Below are 20957 nucleotides of genomic sequence, written 5' to 3'. Positions count from 1 at the left end.
TTGGATTCTAATAAAATGTTCAAAATGAAGTTTTGTGTACCAATGCTAAGCTTCAATTATCCTGTTCAGTTTCAGTTTTCTATTTTACAACTTGTACTAACCACGTGGGGGGGGGGGAGAGAATGACTTAAAATCAGCTGAAGAGTCTGAAAAGGTTGAGATCTCTTGCAGGGCCGACCTGAGGCCATGTCAGCCTGGTCGGAAATTAGGGGCCCGGTTCGGAATCGGGAGTAGCGTAAATTTTATTAGTTTTGTGGGGGAGAGGGGACCCGCCCCGGCTCTTGGGAGCCCTGAACCCAACATTGCGTGCTTTGTTTCATAATAACTGCAAATATGTGTTTGTGAAATAGCGTGACATGTGACATGAGTTAGTTCAGTATGGTGAAGTGTGACACTTTGTAACAAAGAGGGGAAGGGGAGAGGGGGTCAAAATATGGAAAAAAAAAGTGACATTGATGTACAATCATTTCGTCAAACGTCACTCGGTTCGGCATTAAGTTACAGATCATCCAGAACTATATTTGTGAATCCACTATAAAGAAATTAAAGCGAGGTTGAAAAAATTCTGTTTCAAAATGATTTGGAACTACAATTTCGCAAAGACATTTAAATAATTCTAAATTCAGTTAGTCATCTGACCTCCCTCCAGAGGCGTGCACAGAAATTTTGGGGCCCGTTACAAATGACTTTTGCGGACCTCCTCCATATTATTCACTCTTACGTCCTTACATGTATTTCACGCTCATTTTAAAAATTTCGGACTCCCTTCAGGCTTGGGCCCGGGCCAACAAGTGTCACTTTTCCCTCTCCCTGTGCCCCTGTGCACGCCCCTGCCTTCTCCTCCCTCAATTGCAAAAGGAAAAAAGAAATGCTCTAAGTGTTGAAATTGTGTAGATAGAGCGTCGGATCGTCGTTTTCCTTGCAAAAAGTATGAAAATAATCAACACATAAAGCACAGAAAATTATGATACATTTATTTGCAGGATTACCTTATCTATGCAGCTTTCTAAAATTGTTGGCTTTTGTCTGTTATTCATGATCGCTTTGTTTCCACGTCATCCGTGTGGGTGCGTCACAGCGATATCACATTCGAGATTTTATAGACGTAGTCTCGCTGCTTCCCGGCCAAACGGAAGTCCGGAGCTCTCGAAATGAGCTTTCCTGCGCATGTTTCACGAAAAAGTGATGTTTGTTCATCAGAGTAAATGAAGATCGTTAAATTTTGCCACCTACTGGATTGGGAAAGTTGCCGGTGAGCTGCAAATTCGAGAGAGTTGGCGATTAGTTTTATCTGCTACTCGAGGAGATGTCATTGGATATAAAACGCCGAAGCACCGCCAAGGGGCGGAGATTTTCTGGTTCTTGGGCGACATTGTCTTCCTTGTTTAAAGGAGCTTGTCATATGGCGCAAGTAAGTCTTGATACTTTGTGAACGAACGAAAGAAATGTCCTTTAGTTGTCCGTGGAGGAGACAGGGGCGGCCCCGGGCAGACGAGAAGCCATGTCAGCCTAGTCGCAGGGACATGCACAGAAATTTTGGGGCCCGCCACAAATTACTTTTCTGGACCCCCTCCATTTTGTTTACCCTTATATTTAACCGTTAGTTTAAAAAATATTAGGCCCCCTTCAGGTTCTGGCCCGACTAACAGGTGTCCCTTCTCCCTCTCCCCGTGTGCACGCCCCTGCCTAGTCTTACACTTGGGGCCCGGGTCGGAATCGGGGTTGTATAAGTATGACAAGTTTTCTGTGTGAGTGGGGACTCGGTGACCAAACTGACAAGGGGCTTGCTTTGGTTCTCGGCGGCCCTGGGGCCCTGGCCGCCCCGATGGGAAGTCACGGGAGGTCATTGTGATCTTTCAAAAATTTCCTTATTCGGCACATGTTTTCTGACCGTTCGGCAAAACTTGGAGTTCTTTTCGGAAAAACTGTCACAATTCGACGAACTTTGAAGTTCCAAAATTACCACTATTCGGCGGAATTTGGAGTTCCACTGGGCAAATAGAGAATTTCTGCCCTCCCGAAATTTTAGTTTCGGGTGCCCCATGGTGAGCTCTAAATCAGGGAGCACGTCACAGATTGCACCATTGGAGTTTGTTGGGAGGTATTTCAAGTGGGTTTTGTCTTCGTCTCATTTTCTGGGGAAAGGGAGTCGTTTTTACAAGGGAACCATACGAATAGTAAAAAACGAAAAAAAGTTGAAATAGGCAGCAATTGAAAGAGCATATTCAGATATTTTTTCCACGTAAAAATAAATGGCTCTCTTGTCCTCATTATCGAGGTATAAGGTCATAAACTTAGTCAAAATTTTAAGAAAATCGCCAAATTTATAGGCTCGGCGAGGAATTGAAAGTAAAAAGCAATTTTACCTTCTGCATTCGACAGGGGGTTCATCTCGGATTTCGCCTAAAGTCCTTATCGAATACCTGTCACCATAAAAATCAGGGGAGGAAAGGGATAAGAAAATACAATAGGGGGTCGGGAGATAAGATTGACAGCTGATGATCATTGCTGGACCTCAGGAAAAATTCTTGTGCCGAAGGGGAAACTTTTGCAGTACGGATGTTTGGAGGGAATCTTTTCACACGAGGCAGCCGGAGTACATGTTTTTAGCATTAAATTCTACTTTTTTCTCAGCACCCTGAAATATTTACGGATACTATTTTGTAATCAATTGAAAAAAACGGCGACATTTTAGACAATAGGTGGTTAAAATGCACAACTCCCTTTTTTCCTAGGGTGAAAAAATTGTGAAAAAAGAAAAAGAAAAAAAAGACAAAGAAAATCGCTTATAATTTTCCCCCTTACTTTACGGGGGGGGGGGTTGGGAACGTTTTTCCCCGTTTATTTTTTGAAATTGAGCGTTTTAAAAAGTAGGAAAATGAAATTTAATAAACATATTCACCATCAGAAATGTGTGATGTTCATATTTTTGCACGTTCGTTTTTGCGATCGTAATTTTTGTTAAGAGTCAGTTTTTACGATCGCAATTTTTGCAAAAAGTTAGTTTCCGCTGCTACTATTTTTATTAATTGTTGTTTGCATTCTAAATGAATGTCAATAGAATTTTGCTTTTTAATTTCTCTTAGCCTTATTACTGTCATTTTCTGAAAACGAGCGCCGATTTTCATGCAATCGAAATTGCAGCATTCCTATTTCTTGTGCTGTCAGTCTTTTTACTATTGTTTTTGATCTTCAATCTTGAGAAATTATTCTAGCAAATGTTAGTATTTGTTTCTTTAGTGTTCCTTTAAAAAGGTTGCACTGAAATCTGGAAAATGTTTGTAAACGTTTCTGTTTTCAAGAGTTGTTGAGGGAAAATTTGCTCCGTGTAGACAGTGTGTAGGTCTAACCTATACACGGAGTCTGTGTGTGGTCCTGCTTGCATACTACGCCGCCAAAATATCATTGCATTAATACAGTGGTGCCCAACCTACAGCCTGTGAGCTTCACGTGACCCGCATGGCTGATCACGTGGTTGTGGCCTGTTTTATTCAGTGTTCATAGGCGGATTTCGGACCGAGTTCCTGGGGGGGGGGGGCAGGGTATTATTATTCTTATTATTTTTTTCTTTTTCAGCAATATTGTTTGTTATCAAGGCTGGATGTAGACTTAACATGGCTCTAAGCTACTCTAAGTTTTTGGGTCTCTCTTGTAGTCCGGACAATTTTTCTGTCGGTGGCAAAAAAGACCATTTTTTTAACACCATGCTTTACTTATTTTGTATCGTTTTTATTAATATGTTGACTGCTGTCTTCCTGAAATTGAACTCAAGAGGGGAAATGGTGTCCCTTTTAAGTAGGGGATAGAATATTTTCAATTTCAAGGGGTCTGGGAGTTTCTCCCCCGGAAGAAATTTTTGTAAAATAGATATAAAATTTTGCATTTTGAAGTCTTATAAGGGGTTATTGGAACTACAAAAATCTCGGAAAAATAGGCAAAATACTCCTTTGCAATTTACAATAACACGCAGTAAAAATTGTTTTCGGGTCGACAAGTCTATGACAGCAGTCCTCAGAGAAAGCAGAGAAGATTGTGTATTGTTATTTGCTTACATTGGCTGTCGGTTCAATTTCATAAGCTTTTGTTCACTCCTCCAACCTATCCACAAATACAACAATGAATTAAATACAAAATGATCAATAGTAAAGAATGCTTTAAAAGAAATGGTGTTAAATAAGTAACATGAGAGTTCATAATTCATATGATTGATTTAAAAAAAAATTAAAGCACACTTTGATTAGGAATTTCAAAGACTCATCTAATTCTTTTCAAGTACTTGAGAACAATTAAAATTCCTTAAGGCACTTTATTTGCCCTTTCCAGTCTCTGAAAATCAATATTAGAGCGTACAGTTTTACAGTATTGCTCTAATTTTGTAAGAAACAACTATAAATTTAAAAAAAAAAAAAAAAAAACTATAGATTTCTCACTACAGCAACTTTTTTTTTTTCAGTTACAAGTTTACAAGTAGTGTAGAAAACAAAAAGAATAGAGGTAGTGTTTTTTTTTTAAATACTACATTCAGGATTAAATAAACTGCAAGATATGAAACATGTGAGTCCCAAAACATTATCTCAAGTAATTTGTTGCAGAAAAGGTGAGAACTATGATTTTTACATTTTTGATGCAGGGTGGGGCAATGAGCTGATTTTGACAATTTCGGCATTTCTCCCCTACTCTCCCCATTTTTTATCAATTTAAAACTTTATGGTTTGTATCCACACTTTTCTAAATGTTCAAGGTTTTCAAGCACTTGAAAATGAAATTTACTTTTCAAGTACTTTTTTTTAAAGGAACAAATCATGAAATTTTCAGGAGTTGGGGGCTTATAACAAAGTGGGTGCCTTAAGCTATAGCTTGGTTTAGTTTATAGGTAAATCCGTTTCTTTTTAAATCCTTGTTTTTGCTTCTAATGTGTTGCAATAGTCGTCGATTATTTTAAGTATTGCAGCTGAATACATAGCTCGTTATTTTCACTTATATACTTGCCCTAATAGTTTTCAGTACAAAATTTTTCAACTTATTTTCAGCAACAAAGTGACAGCTTGACTATTTGTAATACGGTGTACGATATCCCCCCCCCCACACGCACAATCGGAAAAGGACAGTCGCTAGTCTCTTCATTTTCACTTCTGAACTATTCAAAAAAGAAAAAAAAAAAAATCATGATTTTTTTCTTTTGAGATTTTGGAAGGTGTGTTGTTACTATGTATAAAGTCCTCCCAAGACTAGGGGGGCATTGACCCCCCTCGCCTCCCCATAATCCGCCCATGTCAGTGTTACAAATTAAAAACTACCAATGTCTCTAATTTTCAGCCAAATATTTAGAAATTGGTTTCTGGAAATCATGCAACTAATAAAATAAGCATCAAATAATGATAACAACACTTCTTGGGGGTTTTTTTCCATGTTTTCTTATGCTACTGTGAAAAAATTTAAATATTTTGAAATTTTTTATGTGTTCTGGCCCGTGAGAATACTAGGTGTGACCCTCTGGTAAAAAGAAGTTGGGCACCACTGCATTAACATTACAAAAATGCTATTAAAAAAAAAAAAAAAAAAAAAAGAAAAAAAAGTTAAACAATTTTGGAGACTCAGGCCACTAAAGCTACGATTTTTAGTAAGGAATCTCAAGGTCAGCCAGCCCTGGAAAGCAATGAGAATATTTATGTTCTCCTTGAAAACTATTTTAGGAAAAATATCATTATGCATGTTTAAAATTTAAAACAACCATTAAATTTTGCCATACTTGTCAATAGTATGATACTAATAGTGTGATACTAAAAGCAATCGATTGTTTAAAGATTTTAAAATAGTATAACACAAGGCATTGAGCACAGTATTTTACAACTTCCAAATACAGTATAACTTCCATTTAACGTTACCCGATTTAAGGATTTCCCCAATTTAATGACAAATTTCTCTAGTCCGGATTTAACTGGCATTGGATGTATAACCTCCTTGATTTAATGATAACTTTTCCATTCCCTTGAAAATCGTAAATTGGGGTTTTACTGTATGCACATGAGCTGAAATTGTCAAATAATGTTATTCTTGTTCCTTCCCAAAAAATCTTTATTATGTCCAAGCAATGCAGAGGTAGAAATTTAGAAAAATGGTGCGATAGACCAGTAACTAAAAAATTTCACTAGTCCGTATTGTTAGTGTTCCATTTTTGTGTCCTGCTTTTTACTTCCTTTTACAAAAAAGGAAGTATTGTATTCGCGAAAAAAAAATTCACTCAAAATTCGGCTTTAATTTCCATTTTGCTCACCCCCGAATTAATGTTGAGTTTTTTTTTTAACCCGACCACAAGCCGATAAGTGCCTAAAAATGTATAGGCACCCGAAATATCCATTTTGATATACCCTGAGTTATTTACAACGACTTTTCGTGTAACGTATGTACGTTTGTATATATGTGCGTATGTGCGTTTGTATGTCGCATAACTCAAGAACGGTATGTCCTAGAAAGTTGAAATTTGGAACGTAGACTCCTAGTGGGGTCCAGTTGTGCACCTCCCCTTTTGGTTGCATTTGGGTGTTTCTAAAGGGGTCTTTTGCCCCTTTTTGGGGGGGGGGAAACCATTGTTAATTTCGATGTAAACTCAAGTGGTGTTATAATTTGGCGATACACTTAGTGATAAATCGCCAGTCTCTTAGTCCCCAAGTTTTATTGCCAACTTGGTGACAAATTTGGCGATTTTTTTTTAAAAAAATCTGTTTTAATTTAGCCACTGTTGGTGATATTTAGAAAGTAAACTAGTGAATCATACGTCTGTATGTATGTATGTGCGCATGTCCGTATGTATGTCGCATAACTCAAGAACGGTAAGTCCTAGAAAGTTGAAAATTGGTACGTAGGCTCCTAGTGTTCCAAGGGGGTCTAGTTGTGCACCTCCCTTTTTGGTTGCATTCAAATGTTCCAAAGGGGGTCTTTTACACCTTTTTGGGGGGAAATCAATGTTAATTTCAATGCAAGCTCAAGTGCTGTTATAATTTATGCAAACACTTGGCAATTTATCGCCAAGCTTTTGGTCGCCAACTTGGCGACAAATTCGGCGATTTTTTTTATTTTTTAATCTGGTCTCCTTTTGGCCATTGTTGGTGATATTTAAAGAGTTAACTATTGAATCACATTAAAATTGCCAATAAAGGGGAAATAACTTTAAATTGGTGTAAAAGGAAGTCATATGATGCACACACATGCAGAGCTAGATAATGTAGACGCACGCCGTGCGCGGATACATTCGCCACGAATTCGCAATTTATAAACTTTTTTTCTTGGCAAGTGCCGCTGCGCTTAAGTTCGAAAATACGGTATTGTTTTGGAATCAATGTGTGCATTGGGCTATTAAGGGACTAAAGGCAGATGGGGGGACTTGCTCTTAGTCATATCTCTCATCTTCATAAATAACTTCTGCTACTAGATTTATTGCACTTGTTTTTGTCCCCTCCCTTAACAGAGCATTTCCAAGAAGCAGCGAATTGCTAGTTTTTCCTTCATTTTCAGAAATTGGGTATCCTGTTGATTTCTTGACTTAACAGCTTAAGAAAAGAAAGGTCCAACCAATGTATGATCTGCAGTGGAGATATAATTCCCAAAAATATGTGAACTTACGAATGCTAAGATATCTGCTAAAAGAAGCTTAGTTTTAAAATTTTGAAATTTAGCTTAGGTCTTTGCATCTATAGGCTCACATAATCGATATGAAAATTAGTTCCTTGTAACCTCTCAAAGCATATTCCTACAAGTATTTGTTTCTTATGATTAAACATGTAAAAATAATATTGTTAAAATAATGTCCTTTCTTTTCTTTTTTTTTTGGAATCCGGACAAAAAGTTTATTTATTTATTTTTTTAAATTTATTTTTTACGTGATAGATAATGATTAGCTTGCAGATACTTTTGAGTTGCGTGCGCAGATACTTTATATTTTTATCTGATTCTGCACATCAGCTCGTTTTTGTATAACATTTCAAAAATTAGACAAAAATGTGTAAAACAAAATCACCATGACCAATGGAGTCAAATAGCAGATTTTGATATAGATGTCTGAGTGACTGAAGAAGAGAAGGAAACAACTGGTATCTTTTTGTTCACTAATACTGGTCAAGGAGTTAAGCCAAAAAAATCTTATCTGTGTTGCTGTTTTGTTAGGAAATAGTAAGGCGGCATAAACAATGATATATTTATAATAAATACTGTAGTAATTTATTTATCTTCTCTTGTGGAGAAAACCTAAACATTACAAATAAAGGACAAACTTTCTTTCAACAGTTTCAAAAATGATCATGCTTAAAATTTTGAAAAGGAAAACATGAAAAAAACTTCACTGGTTCCAAGAACCATCAAAATTTATATTCTGCTGGTTTGATGGATGTTTTTGTGGTCTCGGACCTGTGGACCCCTGTTAATTTGGAACCCTGCACAACATTGGCAGGAGTCTCCCTTCTATGTAAACAAACTACGTTTTAATTCCTGATTATTATTATTATTAGAGATTTTGTTTATAAAAGCAGTTGTATAAAAACTAATTACTCATTTATTCTTTAATAGATGTCAGAAGGCAGACGTAGTCAAGTGATATTGCTTGATGAACGCAGATTAGACATAATAATCCAGGTATTTGAATTTATTCAATGCTAGAAAATATGCAGTTGCTGTATTTTCCAATATATAGTAAGAAAACTAAATGTATTTTCTCCACTTCAGTCGAGGCTATATGCAGGAGAGTTACTTGACATTGTTGCTTCTCACTTCAATTTAAAAGAAAAGGAATATTTTGGAATTGCATTTATTGACGATACGTAAGTTTTGCTTAGCTAAAGATTTTTGTAATTAGTTTCGGAATTGAAAAATTGAATTGTAATTCAATTCATCTTTATTAATTCCTTTTTTCTTAAATTACAGTGGACAGTATTCCTGGTTACAGCTTGATAAACGTGTTTTGGAGCATGATTTTTCAAAAAAATTATGCTCTCAAAATGCTACTCTTATTTTTTATTTCAAAGTAAAGTAGGTATTCCTGTTTTCATTTATGTTGTATTATTTTTAATGTTTCTGCCATATAAAAAGCAATGTTTTCTGCTAATTTTTTTGTATAATTTACTGTATTTAGAGTTAGCATGTATGCTTAGCCAGGTCCCAATACAGGCTAATTTTACTACAGTTTTTTGGTCTTTTCACAAAAATCTTATTTTAAAATCAGTGCTTAAAATCAAGTACAAAAATCAAGTATTAAAATCAGAAGCTTCACAAAACTAACTTTGAAAATCGGCACAGTAGCAAAATAATATTCAAAAATTGAAAGTTTCACAGAAATCTGCATTTTAGAATAGAAAACTTGTTTTTCTGTTTAAACAGTTTAAACAGTTTACTCACTCATTTTTAGCTGTTTTTGGCCAAATAAATTGCATTCATGCAATCTTTTAGCATCAGTTTTTGGGGGCTGTTTTTCTGATGATTTCCTGAATTGTATACAGTACAAAGCTTATTGAGCTGAGATACAATGGTATTTTTCCTACCCCTCAGGTTTTTAGTCCCCCCCCAAAATAAAACTGTTAGTAAAAAAAGTAGATGGCATTTGCACTTTTCAAACTAACGTATAAGTGGCTCTAATTTTCTGTATCAAAAAATCACTTTTCAAAAAACCTTTCATTAAAAGTTTTTTAAAAAATCACAAAATCAATAATATTGATGCAATATTTTCACAGAAATAAGTAGTGAGAAAAAAGTTCTGAATATGCCCCTTTTAGTACATGTAAACATAGGAGGTGTTGCAGTAGCAAAGGGCAAACTAACATGTGTCAAATTTTTTTTTGTCATTCAAGTTTCAAGTAGCTTTAAAGAATCTACAGATATAGATTTCATGCAGTGTTTGCCTTTCTTTTTTCTCAAGACACAAAAGAGAAAAATGTCAAACTTATCTGTTTGTCCTTATGGAAAACTTTTCAAGTGCATTTTTCTTATAACCGCCTTTTGTTAAGTTTGCCCTTTGTCCACAAAGCCTCATTTGATGTGACATTGTACTTTCAATACTTTGTTTATTTAAGCTGTATACAAACCAAGCATTAGTTATTGCAGCGGTAAAAATAAGTGAAGAAACTGCAGAACTTAAATTATATTTCATTGTACATTCAGGCAGTGATGTTCCCATCAATTTTTCTGAATGTATACTCCCAGTAATTCTTTACGCACAATATTTGTATGCGATCATACACATAATATGAAAATTTTTGAAGCTTGAGGGTATATGCTGTATGTCTAAAAAAATGTTTGAGAATAAAGGTGTATACTATGGGAACATTCCTGTATTTAGGATATTTGGTCCACTTGGGTGTTGCAACCTGATAAGTACAGTAACTTAAAATACTATTTGCTGCAGTACAACAAGTTAACTAATGTTCACTATTAAAAGAAAGAGCATTTCTTTAATTTTAAGCACACCTTCGTCATCACCATAATAGGCTCGACAGCCCGTTGTGGGCCTTAGCCTTCTTTAGGAGATCCCGCCAGGCAGTGATCCTCTTTGGCGTTGACCTCCAGTTTTTTATTTTAATGACATCAAACTCAGTATCCACAAAGTTCACCCATCTCTTTTTTGGTCTACCCTTTGGTTGCTGTCCAAGAGGGACTGCTAGACTTAGATAAAATGAAAAGCTTTCTGCAAACACAAATCCAAAATGGAAAATTTTCTGCAAATAATTATTTTGCCTATTTCACCCTTACCTTATGTTGAAATATGAAAAGGGTGGGAAAAAATAATTAAAAATCATTAATTTTTTTTTGCAATAACATAATGCAATAGTTTAAGCTTACTTTTCACTAACTGAAGAAAACTGCCTTAACCATTTTTTTTTGGGGGGGGGGAGGGGCAATATTAATCACATGATCATTATTATTATTTTCATTTTTTGTGAAAAAGTTCATGTAGATCTGATAAAACATGAGCTACCTGCTTTTTACTTGAAAATTTTATGAAGATATTTGATTTTGTAAACAAACTACTTATTTGAAATACACCGCCAGCTCAGTCATTTCCAGCCGAGGACTGCAGTTTCGTGCTTATTAGCACTCATCCGGCATAGGAAAGCGACTGAGCTGGAGATGGAAAACCTCTTAAGGAAGCCAAGAATGCGTTCAATCCTCGAGTTGAACCGAACCATTGCTTAGGTCGCTCATCTGGTCGGCGCTAATTCTCTATTAGCTACCAGTTTATTTGGCACTCTTGGCTTCCTTAAGAGGTTTTCCATCTCCAGCTCAGTCACTTTCCTATGGCGGGCTGATGAGTGCTAATAAGCACGAAACTGCAGTCCTCGGCTGGAAATGACTGAGCTGGCGGTGTATTTCATGTATTTCTGCTTCAGCTTTCTTGAAAAGCTTTCTGCGAACAAAAATCCTAACTGAAAAATTTTCTGCAAATACTTATTTTGCCTAATTCACCCTTGAATAAAGAATTAATTTATATTCAAATATGAAAGAGACAAAAATTAGCAGTTTGAAAACAATTTCTGCAGAGCCAAACATCTTCTGTTCGCTTGTTCGTCTATATTGAAGACCTTCAACGCAGCTCTATTATTTTCCATTCTCAAAAGATGAGCAACCTATCTCATTCTGTTTAGTTTGGTAAATTTCAATGAGCACACCCTACCTATGAATAAAATGCATTTGAAAAGCTGAGGTTATTAAGCCTTAAGAAAGGAAGAAGAAAATTAATTTCTTGAATTCAATTGTGTGTTTAATTTAGAAGGACTCTGTTTATTGATTTCAGCTGAATGGTAAAGTATTGAAATAGTGTTACATTTTTTAGGTGTATTGTACTTTAAAGTTGTTAACACATCATGCTAACACTGTGTACTGTCTCAGAAGAAATTTTTCAGAATTATATTATTAATTGCTTATTTTATTAATTCAAAGAAGAGACCGAGGGGACATGATTCAGCTGTTTAAATTTATTAAAACGAAAGATGTTACGGGGCTAAAGTTTAGCACTGAAAACAGGACAAGGTGTCATTGTTTTAAGCTATTTAAATCTCAGGCTAACATGGATATTAGGAAAAATTATTATTTTAGCAGGGTAGTGGAACATTGGAACAGCTTACCGGAAGAGGTGGTAATGAGCAAAGGAGTAGACAGTTTTAAGAGGGCCATTGATCTTCACTGGGGATTGTAAATTGACTAGGACCAGCCTAGCTGGGCCCAGAGCCTGTTGCTGGTCGTCACTTTTGTATTTGTATTTGTTTTGTGATATTTTAATATTTGAAATTTTAACTCCAGTGGGTTTACCCTAATCTCCAGTAAATGGCATTAATTTTACCACTTTTTTGTTTCTTCATTCTCCTAAAATTACAGTCGTACCAGTAAAACAGTGAAGTTAATGGATCCAGTTCAGCCTTGTCAAAATGAAGCATTTCCCTGCATGTCAAACATTGCCAAAAAACATTATCAAATCATAAATAACTTATTGAATTTTTGGTGCATTAACAATGAAAAAATGCTGTCACTCATGCTATGGCGAGAGTTTCAGTGTTGGTGTCGTCAGAGTGTTACTCGATCGGTGTTTTTGGCTATTATATATGTGAAGATTAGAGTATATTTTGTGGAATATGATTAACGTAATATTGCCATTCTCATTCTATATTGTTAGAATTCTGTACATTAGTTAGAATTAGCTTTAAAATTGATATTTTTGTGGAATAATAGGAAAGATTTTTATGTCTTTAATCAAACCAAAAAATTAATATCATTATCAGACAATAAAACTGGTAAGACTTTTGGTTTTAAAGATATATAAATCATCACTTTATATAAAATGTATAAAATATAGTTGTTTCCTCACGGTTTTTTAAGCATTTATTCTTAAGGCTGTCTGTATTCTTGGTTAACATTTTTGCAAATTCTAATTCATGTTATTGAAATGTCTTTATTTTGGAAATTTAACTTTAATATTTTTTTCAGATACTTTATTGAAAGCATTACACAGTTGAGGGACAGTGCTACTATTGAAGCATTTTATTTGCAAGCCAAAAGTTTAGTTTCCAAGGTAAGTTTTTATGTTACAAATTAATTGCAGTAAAACTTGCACAAACTTAGCGGTTTTAGACTATTGAACTTTACAGTATTCAATTTACAATTCACTATTAAATGTCCGTATTTATTACAACCAAAGTACAGTCCTAATTGTTTAGTATTTACATTATTTCCCTTAACATTTCTAACAAAAATATTTTTACTTGAACGGTCATTCTTAAATTTCATTTGATTAACTTTATTTTTCGAATTGCTATTTCTAGACTTATCAAAAACATTGAAAGCACTAACCTTGTTTTCATCATGTACATCCGTTCGTAATTGCTTCAAACGACTTTCTTCCCTTATCAATTCTTCAGCAATTTTTTCAATTTTAAAATCTTTATCTTCCCAGCGATAAATCAGCTGTACAATACCCGAATGTTCAACTGGAAGGTGTCGAATTACTTGAAATCTACGAAATAAATTATCTAAATTATGACCGGCATCAGATAATTTCTTGATTACGAGTTTAATTCTTGCTACAAAAAATCCCAATTTCTTTGTTTTCTAAAAGTCTCATGTTGAAAAATTGGTCTAACAGTTGAATTATCCTAGCTCTTGTTTTTGGCTCAAACTGTTTCTTTAATGCTTCAAAAGCTTCTTTACCGTCATTGCAATCTTGTGTCAAGGGTTGTAACTCTGGTTTCACTGCATTGTAAATTGTAGAAAATGCTCTATCATGCTTCAAATTGTACTCGTTCACTTCTCGAGCGTTCGCCTTTGCGTCCAAAGTTTCTTCCATTCCTTCTATAAACTTCCAACTTCCTTTATCCAATAATGCTACTTTTACATCAAATTTCCATTAGTCCCAGTTGGTATTGCTCAATAATTCAAAACCTTCAGGTAGTAAAGCCATGATTGCAGCACAAAAGTTCAAGTTCACTCAATAGTAAAGACAGCAAAATGTTCAATTTCGGCCCCTATCGCAAGCATTGTTCTAAATATTCAAATTCCTGTCTCGGGCCATGACCTTTTTGAGATTTATGCAGTGGAAAATGAAACAGGGTAGAAACTTGAAGCATTTAGTTTATTTAAATTCAAAATGTTAAAATCATGTTCAATATCAATTTCATGCACAAACATGTTACTAATGGTCAACTCACTACTTTAACTTAAGACACAAGATTTTATAAGAAAAGAAGCGTTAATGCTGCAGCAAAATGTGTGTGACGTCACGCTGACGAATCGGCAAGAAAAGGTCATTGCCGATTTGTCCCCCGCATTTGCATGAGAAAACATCGAAAACATTAATTCAAGTCTCAACAAAATCATAGCAGACCCGATGCATGCGTAAATTTGCTGAAGGTCTCAGCTAAGAAAAACAGACAGTAGTATGGGTAATATGCAGAACAAATCTTTAAATAAACAGACCTCCTGTTCATTACAATAAAAACACATTTTTTATAACAAAATTACAAAGAATTGTTTAACTAAGAATTTTGCCCCACTGCCATCCGTTTCAGACATGTGTGGCATTTGAATGAGGTATGATCATACAAAAGATTTATGATAAAGTGATCAAAATAAAAAGCAAATATTTAGTGCAATTATTGTTATATTCTGATAATCATACAATTAAAATTATCTTTGTGAACAAAACACACCTCCAGGTGATGACAGGCAACAATTTGAAGGTTTGGGAAAACGTTTTGATGAGCGAGAAAGCAGGATTCCCATGGGGAGGGTCATGTCAAAGGCTGCCACTGAAATTTTTAGGGGGGTTGGGTGGTAAGTTGTTTTTTCTCATTTAGCGGGCAGGACATTACAATCTTAAAGGGGGGGAAGGGGGTGCGCCCTTCTTCTGCCATGCCACTAAATTCTGTCCAGTAAATATGTTGCATCTAAATCTCGCCATGTAAAATCAACTAGCTTGTTCGTAGACAAAATGTGGTTCCAATGAAATTTTTGTGTAACCTTAAATTTTATCAACACGACTGCTTATGACTGTTTTCAGCTTCAATATTGAGGTTTGAGCCAAGGCTAAATTTATTTGTGAATCCATATTTTAGTAAATGTTGCGAATGACAAATTATAATGCTCTGGGAATTCTACTGACTAACTTTATTAAGCGGAAGCATGTTACATTTCTAGTACACCAACTTGCTGAACAGCAATGAGCATTTCAGTGAAACTGTTTTATTTGGTTTTTAAAGTGCTATTTAACCAAGCACTAACTAAGTGTAAACTAAATACTAACTTAAATTAACTAAATGGTCAAGTGCAGAAAATGATTTTAAAAACTTCCTGCATGCAATTTGATTTTTAGCTTTTGACCAAAAGTTTGGTTTTTCATTCTGATAATTGTACAATACTAGAAATATTTACTTAGTTAATTTTGTGAATGGCAAAAATTTATCATGAAAAGCAAAAATGGACAACTAACAGAAAAAAAAAAAAAAAATATTGTTAGCATTTGTAAGACTTAGTATTTTTGTGGTCTCCAAAAGGAAATATTAGTTCTTGGTACAGCTCAGAAAATATCGATAGAAATTGAATTTTACGACAATGGAAGTGCAAAACGTAAAATTTTATTTTTCTGCAGAATAAAGCTGTATTATGACGAGGAAAAAATATCATGATATAATGTTGGTGCATTTATAGGAAAATTAAAATTAAAATCAAGAACTATTTCATCCTTATCGGTGAAGTGGTGTCCATCTTTATCGACGAAGCATACAAAATGACGTCATACTTACGCGAACTCTGAACCAATGGTCGGCAGGGAAAACGTAAATATTGTGTTGCTTCGCCAGTATTGTCTGCTAGATTTTCCTTGTAGGAGAGTGTCAAGGATCCAAGTTGTCCTATATTTCCTATAATTCCTATGTTTTTCAAAAAAGGTCAAAAACCATCCTATATTTCCAAAAAAAAAAAAACCTATGTTTTTGGTACCCCAGACGAGTTTTACACCTTATGCCAGGGGCGGCAAATAGGGGGTCAAGAGGGGGCGGTCGCACCCCCAAATTTTTTGAGCAGAATGATAGAAAATGGGTGAATTCAATTTATGTAAGTCGGAAATCAATGTTCATTGTTCATTAAAGGAAATCTCGCTGGTTCTCAGCAACTAATTGATGAAACTCGACACATTCTCAGACTAGAAAAAGGGGTTTTCGTTATTTGGATGATGACTTAGAAATTCATAAATTATTTTCGGCTTTTTCAGAACATAGCAAACTGATAGAGAACCATGGTTAATTTTAACTAAAGAAGACATTGCCTCATATAGGCTAAATATTTCACACTTGTGTGCCCAGTGTAACGATATTACGTCCAATATGAGAGTCTCGTGAAAAGTGGTGTGGCTGCATGGTTTTCACAAGAGAATTCCTTGATATTTTACATTCACTTTTACGCTAATTTTTTAAGTGAATATTTATTTAATGAGTGTTCATCTCTTTCTTCTGCTAGAAACACGTTTCAGCTGCTCAATACATTATAATGCTTTCATAGAAACTTCTTAAAAATGCATGTGATTATTGAATAAAAAAAGACATATCAACAAACTCTATAATTATGCAATCGCAAAGTGACGCAAGATAATCTTTAAGAGTTAAATGATAAAAACATTTCCCTATAACTTCAAAGTAGTGATTTAACGACTGGAAGAATAATTGCAAAACGATTCTTTCAATGGTGAAAAAGCTCATGCCTTTTAGCATGTATGACTTCGTTTGAATTTTTATCCAATTTGTTTGCATCGGGAAAAGATTTTTGAAAAATGCTTTACTCTATCAAAATCTGTATCTTCAATCCGCTACTCGACTATTCAAACCACAGTTCAATTTAAAATTGAAACTGAAAATAGATTTTTTATAGATGTATATTTCAATCAATCAAGAAAAAAAATACTTCCTCCGAGCCAATTTTAAAACGGCGCAAAGAAAAAAAAAATTCACATGATGATGTGAAGTCAAACATTGATTTTTGAATATTTTGTATGAAGTAATAGATTCAGTTTCGAATGAAATTAACACAAGATTTAATGATAATCATTTTTCTGTATGGTGTGCTGGGATTATGGTTTTTTGGATTGGATTTTGAAAACGAAATATAAAATTTTTCAACTGTGAGTAAAATTTTTAGCATGAGGCAAGAAAAATTACAAGCAATATACCGACAGAATGGTTTTCACATCCAGAGACTGCAGTTTCATCTTTGTTATGGACTCATAAGTCTGGAATAGTGAATAACAGAGCTGGAAGCAGATGCTATCTCATTGAAGCTGAAAGCGCCTAGATTATTCAATGATGAAAAGTTTAAGCCCCTCACAGTTTTTGAAGTAGCCTGGGTGATTTTGAAGAGCAAGATGAAAAAAGTGTTTTCATACATAACTTTGTGTTACTTCAATTATTTTTTAACTTACTATCAGCTCAGCTAGTAGAGAAAGATTTTTTTTTATGTCTCAGGAGGTTAGAGAAATATTTTCGAAGCACAAAGGGGGGAAAAAAATACCTTTTCTAATTAGCTGAATTGGCAAAACAGCACGACATTGGGCAATGATAGATTAGTAACATGATTCCCTGCTCTTCCGAATTCCAAAAATCATGCATTATAACTTTTCCAAAAGGTATAAAAACTTTAGTAGCGAGATGTTTTGTATGATAACTTTTTAGTCAATGAATCAAAATTTTAATTGTTTCTAAACACTAATTTTATTCATACTAAACCGATTTTATGACAACTTCTTGTTAGCTAATGTGTGTTTGGTTTTGCTTTGGGGTTATACATATTTAAGAAACTCGACCCCCCAAATAAAATGGTGAAATGCCGCCCCTGCCTTATGCGCAACGAGTTATACGACCTTTCCCTGAAAGTTATGCCATGCTTCCTCAAAAAAGAAGCTCTTAAAGGGAAAACTGGTGAAAATTTACTTGAGTTAGATCTAATAAAAGATTTGACATTTCATGTTGATAAAACGTTGCCCCAATAGCCCCAAATGTAACACAAAAACATTTATTCAAGTTGAAAAATATTAAAGTATCCTGTACTTGGCCTAAAAGTTATAATTTTCTTCAAAAAACTAATATTTTTTAAAAAACATAAAGTAATTTTTTCGAAATTATAAAGCTGAAAAATGCACTGCTGTTTGTGAAAATTGCAACACCTCGAGGGACTTACGCAAGTGAGCTGAAAATTGCAGGAAATGTAAATTAGGGTATGATATGCAAATGATTAGAATTGCAGACGGTAGTGCATACGTATGCTGAGCAGCGCCCTCTGAACGGTGGATGGAACGGAATATAAATAGACGGCTGTAGCGAGGCGTGTATGATTATAGGTGGTTATATGCTAGAGTAAACGTTAACTGAATCTTGACTATGCCTCTTCGACGAAAGAAAGTGAAATTTGAGCAAATTTCGGAGTTTGAAAGGGGCAGAATTGTCGGCCTTTGTGAAACTGGATTGTCTTATCGTGCAGTAGCCACTCGTGTGCAGCGTAACAGCAGCACAGTCATGCGTGGTTGGAAGCAGCGGACGGACGAGGATCGGACAGCTCTGAAATCCGGGAGTGGACCCCAAAATGTGACATCAGCTCGCGATGACAGACACCTGGTGCGTATGGCGCTGACAAACTGCACAGCTTCTTCTAGACAATTGGCAGCACAGTGGTCAACAGCTACAGGTGTTTCATTGTGTGCTTCATCGATTCGGAGACGTCTGCTGCAGCGTGGACTGTGCGCAAGGATTCCTTTATACAGGATTCCTCTCACTCAAAACCATCGCTGCCTGCGGCTACAATGGGCCAATGTGCTTAGGAGCTGGCATGCTGATTGGCAGCAGGTCGTCTTTTGTGGCACCATAATAGCCGAATTCGTGTCAGGCGCTATGCCGATGAACGGCACATTCCGGAGTGCATTATCGAACACCACAGTGGACAAACACCCAGAGTTATGGCCTGGGGTGCCATAGCATATCATGGACGATCACAATTGCTACGAATTGTGGGCAATTTGAACAGTACCCAATACATAAACGAAGTTTTACAGCCCCAAGCTATTCCTTTCCTGCAAGGATTGCCAGGAGTATAATGCCCCTACTGCATTCCAGTAGTTTAATGCCCGTCCACATGTCACCAGGACTGTCAAATCCTACCTTGATTCACAGCAGGTACAGCTTCAGGGTTCGTACGCTCCGGGAATTCCGGGAAAACCGGGAATTGTCAGGGAAAATGACACTGTCAAAAATGTCAGGGAAAAGTCGGGGAGTTTTCAAATTTTGTCCTCCAAAATTTTTTTTCCCTTTTTTTTTTCCCCCCAAGGAATTAAGTACCATGAGATGTAGTCTTCGTTTTTATTGTGATTTCACGAAAAAAATTGTAAGTTTTTATCTAAACCGACGCTGGCACTTAAAAACTGCAATCGAAAAATGAACGTTTTTTTTTTACAACGAAAAATGCTCCAAAAGAGCGAAGATTTTCTTGCATGGAGTCAGTGAGGGGAACGCATTTCTTTTTACTGCCTAAAGTTTTAGATGGGTTGCCACAACATTCTAATCGTTTCAGGGTTCGTACGCTCCGGGAAAATCTGGAATTATCAGGGAAAATGACATAGTCAAAAATGTCAGGGAATTTTCCAAATGTGTCCCCAAAATTTTTCTTTTCCCATTTTTTTCCCAGGGAATTTTGTTTTATGAGATCTAATCTTCATTTTTATCGATGTATTTAAAAAAAATTGTAACTATTTTAAAGCAATAAAAAAGTGGCGACCAGAAAAATCATCAGCAGCCGCCATTTTTGGCTCTCAGTAGTCTCCAAGGGAAAAAAAAAAAAATCAGGTGAACAGGAATTATGCACAAACTCAGCAGGAGAGAAGACAATTTACTGCTTCGGAAGCACAACCTGTAGATGGGAGGGTCGATCGGGGAAAATCCTTTTTTTTTTTTTTTTGATCGGAAAATCATTTCAGCTACGTGTGAAACGTAGTCGCCATCTTTGGTCATTCACAAGATGGAAGTAGATACGATCCTAAAATGTCTAAGTTTCTAAAAACAAAGCAGAATTGGATGTTTTCTTTAATTGAAAACTGATGAAAATAACAAAAATGGTCTGCAAATTGTTTTTCTATTATTATTATTATTTAAAATAATTTTCTTGAGAAATGAAATTTTGTTCTTAAAACAGAAGTGTAAGATTATATCCTCACTGCCTTGGACGCAAATGTGATAAAAACTTTTCAGTGAATTGTAGTTTCATGAAGATTTATTATTTTTTTAATTGTCTTCATGCGACAAATTAAAAAAGTTATTTATTATTTTTGGGCAAAGCCGCCATATTTGGTCATTCCTAAGATGGAAGTTCACAAGACTTTTTAAGTGCCTAAGTTCCCGAAAACGGCACTGGATGTTAATTGCAGTGCAAACTATTGAAAACAACACAAATTGTGCCTTTTTTTCCAGATAATTTGTAATTATTTTCAGGATAAATGCAAAATTTAATCTTCATAACATTTTTTTGTTTTAATTGATTTAGACTCTTATGTGCTAAATACTGACTATTTTGCTTTTATTGTAGTTTTTTAAGGATTTTTTATTACTACTTTTATACTACAAATCCAAAAATCTACTTATTATTTTAAATTTTTCACTTTGTCGTCATATTTGATCGTTTGCACAATGGAAGTAGACTTAAACTTCCAGAAACAGAATTGGATGTTTATATCAATGTGAACTATTGAAAATAACATTAAAATGTGCAATAAGTTATGAATTTTTGAAAATTAACTATTACTTTCTGGAAAAGAAAATTTGAAATTTTAATGTAAGCGTCCTTTAATATGTGAAAAAAAAAAAAAAATTATTGGCATTGGCCTATGATTGGCGGATGTTGATTTTTGTTACTCTGCATTACATGGTATGCCGATCGATGTAACAAGTTAATCATATTTA

General features: G+C 35.1%; 1 protein-coding gene across 1 annotated transcript in view; it reads left to right on the top strand.

The window, feature by feature from the left end:
• The first annotated feature begins 1127 nt into the window (after positions 1-1127).
• The window catches only part of LOC129219988 (uncharacterized), a 101655-nt gene continuing 81825 nt past the window's right edge, over positions 1128-20957 (top strand). Inside the window, exons 1-5 of the mRNA XM_054854311.1 lie at positions 1128-1411; positions 8560-8625; positions 8716-8810; positions 8914-9018; positions 12961-13045. Coding sequence (XP_054710286.1) covers positions 1307-1411; positions 8560-8625; positions 8716-8810; positions 8914-9018; positions 12961-13045 — 456 coding nt within the window. The 5' untranslated portion in view covers positions 1128-1306. The remainder of the gene's footprint in view (positions 1412-8559; positions 8626-8715; positions 8811-8913; positions 9019-12960; positions 13046-20957) is intronic.

Source organism: Uloborus diversus, chromosome 4 (assembly GCF_026930045.1).
Source record: "Uloborus diversus isolate 005 chromosome 4, Udiv.v.3.1, whole genome shotgun sequence".
NCBI lineage: Eukaryota > Metazoa > Arthropoda > Arachnida > Araneae > Uloboridae > Uloborus > Uloborus diversus.
The sequence above is the reverse complement of the archived record's forward strand: the minus strand, read 5'-3'. Positions and strand labels throughout refer to the sequence as shown.